Source organism: Carettochelys insculpta, chromosome 1 (assembly GCF_033958435.1).
Source record: "Carettochelys insculpta isolate YL-2023 chromosome 1, ASM3395843v1, whole genome shotgun sequence".
Classification (NCBI taxonomy): domain Eukaryota; kingdom Metazoa; phylum Chordata; order Testudines; family Carettochelyidae; genus Carettochelys; species Carettochelys insculpta.
This window is the reverse complement of record NC_134137.1, coordinates 3,801,447-3,806,414: the sequence shown is the minus strand read 5'-3', so window position 1 is coordinate 3,806,414 and position 4,968 is coordinate 3,801,447. Positions and strand designations below refer to the sequence as shown.

Below are 4,968 nucleotides of genomic sequence, written 5' to 3'. Positions count from 1 at the left end.
GACTATTTCGATGTCTCAACATCGAAATAAGCTATTTCGATGTTGGCTGCACGGGTAGACGTAGCCTCAGAGTGTTTAATCACTGGAATAAAGGATGTAGGGAGCTTATGGAATCTTCCTCACTGTGAATTTTCAAGATCAGGCTAAAAAAAACAAACACCTGTCAGGGATGGTCTATTGGGTGTTCAGTCTTGCCATAAGTACAGGGGAGATGAGGATCTCTCAACGTTCCTACCAAGTCTGTGATTCTGTATGTTTTCTCATGTTAACTCCGTCTCTCCTTGTAGGCTTTTCCACTGTGACCCTCACCTGAAATTGTGAGCTCATAAAGGAAATCAGGGGCACACACAGTACAAGCTGGACACACAGTTCTGCCTTACAGCTGGAAATCTTTTTGTTTATTCCATGTCAGATTCCAACACAAGTGACTTCACCAACCCCTCCACCTTCCTCCTGCTGGGCATTCCTGGCCTGCAAGCAGCTCATGCCTGGATCTCCATCCCCTTCTGCATCATGTATGTCATAGTCGTCTTGGGGAACTTTGCCATCCTGCTCATTGTCAAGAGAGAGCCGAGACTTCATGAGCCCATGTACTATCTCCTCTGCATGCTGGCTGCCACCGACCTGGTCCTGTCCACATCCATCCAGCCCAAAATGCTCAGCATCCTCTGGTTCAATTCCAAAGAGATTTATTTCGGAGCCTGTCTCACCCAGATGTATTTCATTCACGGCTTCTCAGTGATGGAGTCTGGGATCTTTGTGGCCATGGCTCTGGATCGTTACGTGGCCATTTGCGATCCTCTGAGACATTCCACCATCCTGAGAAACCCTGTTGTGGCCAGGATCGGCCTGGCCATATTGCTGCGTGGCAGCTTTCTTGTACTCCCCTATCCCTTCTTGGCGAGGCAGTGGCCATACTGCAGAACCAACGTTATCCCCCACTCTTACTGTGAGCACATAGCGGTAGTGAAGCTGGCCTGTGCTGACATCCGTGTCAGTAGTTATTACGGCCTCTTTGTGGCACTCTCTGTGTCTGGTCTGGATGTGGTTTTTATCACCCTGTCCTATACCCAGATCCTCAGGGTCATCTTCAGCCTCCCCACAAAAGAAGCCCGGCTCAAGACATTTGGGACCTGCAGTTCCCACCTCTGTGTCATCTCAGCCTTTTACATCCCTTCACTCTTCTCCTTCCTCACTCACCGGTTTGGCCGCAGTGTGTCCCTGCCTTTCCACATTTTCATTGCCAATGCATATCTCCTAGTGCCACCCATGCTCAACCCCATCATATATGGCTTAAGGACCAGACAGATCCGGGACAGGCTGCTCCAGCTCTTTACTCACAAAGGGACTTAACTTGTTTGTTTCTCTGTCTGTTTCTGGGGAGTGAGTTTTTTTGTTTTTTTGTGGTGCTCTGGCTTTCTGACCCAGTTCCATATAGAGCTGGCTGGTAACATGGTGCCAGACCCTATTCCCCTAATCAAGGATCAGGCATTAAACCCCGTCCTGATATCAGTGCTGTGTCTGGGTGCCAAACTGCAGAACCAGTCTCTGGGTAACTCATGGGTTTGCCACCATCCTAATTAGTGGTACTTGGACCTGTCACCCCCCTCAACCCCACCTAGGCTACCAAGGCCCAATTTCCAATTCTTCTTCCATATCCCTGCCACATCCACCGCTCCTCTCCCGACCACCCCCATCATTCTCTGTATTCTCCTCACCTCCTTTCCTGCCTCAGCTTGGCTCCCTTTGTTCTGGGACTGGGATGGAAGCTGCTGCAGCATCATAAGAAGCCTTCTTGCTGGTAGTAGGAGGTCCCAGCTCAATTTAAGTTGCTGTTGGTTAATGGCCTGCTTCCTCCTCCCACCCTGCAGTAACTGGACACTTCCAGGTCCCTTTTTCGACTTGAATTGCCAGAGTATAACACAGTCCCTCGTAACCCGAATTGGCACCCGGACACAGAAGACATAAAACAGACTGTCTGGGTAAAACTCAAGTGGTTTGAAACCTGGTTAACTCATGTCTGACTGTATGACCCCTCTGTATCCTTATGCCTCTGGGCCAATGCTCAGACCACATGGCAAGGGAAAAAAACTGCACTTTGCAAGATCAGTTCAGAGAGAATGTATGTGCTTGCAGGAAGCACCAAGAAGTGATACCACTACCACCGGGATGTGTTGGCAGGTCAGTGTAAAGGAGGAATAGTGTGTGTGTGTGTGTCCCCCAACCAAGCCTGGGTGTTCCAGACAGGAGCTCATAAGAACTAATCCTGTCAGGTGGTTTGGATGGCTCCAGATAATCATCAGAACGCAGGAGAAGACCAAGACCCAATTTCTTCCCAGCTTACCAAATTGAATAGACTTATTTAGTCCTTCCACTTGACCCCCAGCTTGAGGGTAGCAGGGAATTTGTGGCAGCCATGTAGGACAAGCCTGGTGGGGCCTTTCTCTCTCTTCCCCCACTCCTGCTGGCAAGTTGCTCCAGCATCACCTTGAGGGGCAGTGGTGGAGAGGAGTAGTTGTGTTATAAAGTCCCAAACTGAAATTCTCCCATGCCCCAGGGCCAGTGCCTGCTGCGTGAATGAAGCTGAAAGGGTTTGGGATTGTAAAAAACACTTTCCAATATTACACATCCGGGCACTCCCATCAGAAGGCCTCACTGCCCCGGCACAAAAGAGCAAATTCACACAAACTCCTATCAGAGCCGTAGCCAAGTTAGTCTGTAGGGTGGGCAACATTCTTCTCCATAAGTTAAGGAAATATGGATTGGATCCTTGGACTGTAAGATGGATAGAAAGCTGGCTTGATGGTCGGGCCCAAGGGGTAGAGGTCAATGCGTGAATATCTGGATGGCGGTCTGTTTCAAACGGAGTGCCGCGAGGCTCGGTCCTGGGGCCTGTGTTATTCAACATCTTTATTAATGACCTGGATGAGGGACTGGGTTGCACCCTCAGCAAGTTTGCAGGTGACACAAAACTAGGGGGAGAGGTAGATACATTGGAGGGTAGAGAGAGAATCCAGAGGGACCTGGATAAATTGGAGGACTGGGCCAAAAGAAATCTGATGTGGTTCAATAAGGAGAAGTGTAGAGTCCTGCACCTGGGGCAGAAGAATCCCAAACATTGTTACAGGCTGGGGACCGACTGGCTCAGCAGCAGTACGATGGAAAGGGACCTAGGGGTTATGGTGGATGAAAGGTTGGATATGAATAAAGTGTGCCCTTGTAGACAAGAAGGCTAACGGCATACTGGGGTGCATTAGGAGGAGCATTTCGAGCAGATCTAGAGAAGTAGTTATTCCTCTTTTATGGCACTGGTGAGGCCACATCTGGAATATTGTGTCCAGTGTTGGGCCTCCCAGTATAAAAAGGATGTGGATTTGCTGGAGTAAGTTCAGCAAAGAGCAACAAAAATGATTAAAGGTCTGGAACACAAGACCTATGAGGATAGGCTGAGGGATTTGGGCTTGTTTAGTTTTTGGAAGAGAAGACTTAGAGGTGATTTAATAGCAGCCTTCAACTTCCTGAAGGGGAGCTCTAAAAAGGAGGGTGAGAAACTGTTCTCAGTGGTGTCAGATGTCAGAACAAGGAATAAAGGTCAGAAGTTGAAGAGGGAGAGGTGTAGGTTAGATATTAGGAAAAACTACTTCCCCAGGCAGGTGGTGAAGCACAGGAATGCGTTGCCTAGAGAGGTGGTGGATTCTCCATCCCTTGAGGTTTCTAAGTCCCGGCTGGAGAAGGTCCTGGCTGGGATGACTTAGTAGGGGTTGATCCTGCTTGAAGCAGGGGGCTGGGGTAGATGACCTCCTGAGGTCCCTTCCAGCCCTGTGATTCTGTGAAATTCTGTGATGTGTGATTATTATCCCTCTTTTTCAGCTGGAAAAACTGAGTTTCCTGCCTGTTATCTGTTCAAACCAGTGCAAAGGTTCCCCTCAGACTGAGCCTCGTGGCAGGTGAGATATCTGGGCCAGGAGGGCAGTACAAAGTCCCCTGATCTTCACCTTTCTAGCCATGGGGAACACATGACACTGGTTGAACTGAGGTGGAAGACAGCCCTGAAGCCGCTGCCAGTACATGGACTGGGCAGGGAGGCTTCACCTGACACATTATGCGGGCTGGACTTGCCCCTGTGCTCCAGGCATGCCAGGTGTGTCTGGGCAGGTTCGACCCAGAGGGCCCAGTATGGGGGAACCCAGGGTGGGTGGCTGGAATCCCGCATGCAGTGGCAGCCCAGCAGCAGCTGGGTCTCCCTGGTTAAACAAGCCATTGAACCTTAACCCTGCCAAGCCCTGAGCCCCCATACCTGCACCCCTCCAACATCCAGACTCCCACCAAGCCCCACAACCCCAGGACCTGGACCTCCCCCCAAAGCCTGCCTTGATCCCAAGCCCTACTCCACACCCCAGTCCTTTCCCCCTGCCTCTGCCCCACCTTCACTCCTTCCCCCAGGTACACCCCCACCCAGCCCTACTGCTGGGGGAGGAGACCACAGGGGGAAGCTGGGCAGTGCTGCGTTTTTAGAAACTGGAGAGAGTGGGGCATTGACCAGTCACATCACTCTGTGGGACAACCACCCCCAAAGTACCCTGCACCCCTGGGGCCCCCACCATCGCCAGGCTTCCCTGGGATAGCTGGGAAAGAAACACTGAAGTGTGAGCTTGTATGTGATCCATGCAGGGTCTGGGGCAGGCTCCCTAGAGCCTCAGAAGCTGCCTGAACTGTATGAGTGCATCAGACATAGGGAACTAGGCAGGGGGTTGGGCGGTGTGTCTGCGGCACCTGTGCGGGAAGGCCGTGCCTTGCTTTTCTTTATGTACCTGCCCTCTGTGCCCACCCCACTTAGAGCCTCCCTAAAATCATTACACCGCTGTATGACCCTCAAATGCCACTCAGAACAACCATTTGTGATTTCCCCTGCTCACTGCACAGTTCCCCGGGCGTGTAACCATTAACTGGGGCACCACTGAGCTTCCT

General features: G+C 51.2%; 1 protein-coding gene across 1 annotated transcript; it reads left to right on the top strand.

The window, feature by feature from the left end:
* The first annotated feature begins 405 nt into the window (after positions 1-405).
* On the top strand, positions 406-1,353 carry LOC142002132 (olfactory receptor 52R1-like). The gene has a single exon (XM_074977980.1). It carries the CDS (start codon positions 406-408, stop codon positions 1,351-1,353), a length of 948 nt encoding a protein of 315 aa, XP_074834081.1.
* Positions 1,354-4,968: the final 3,615 nt, after the last annotated feature.

Coding starts and splice junctions, on each gene's coding strand:
- LOC142002132 (XM_074977980.1), top strand. CDS start 406: ATGTCAGATTCCAACACAAGTGACTTCACCAACCCCTCCACCTTCCTC.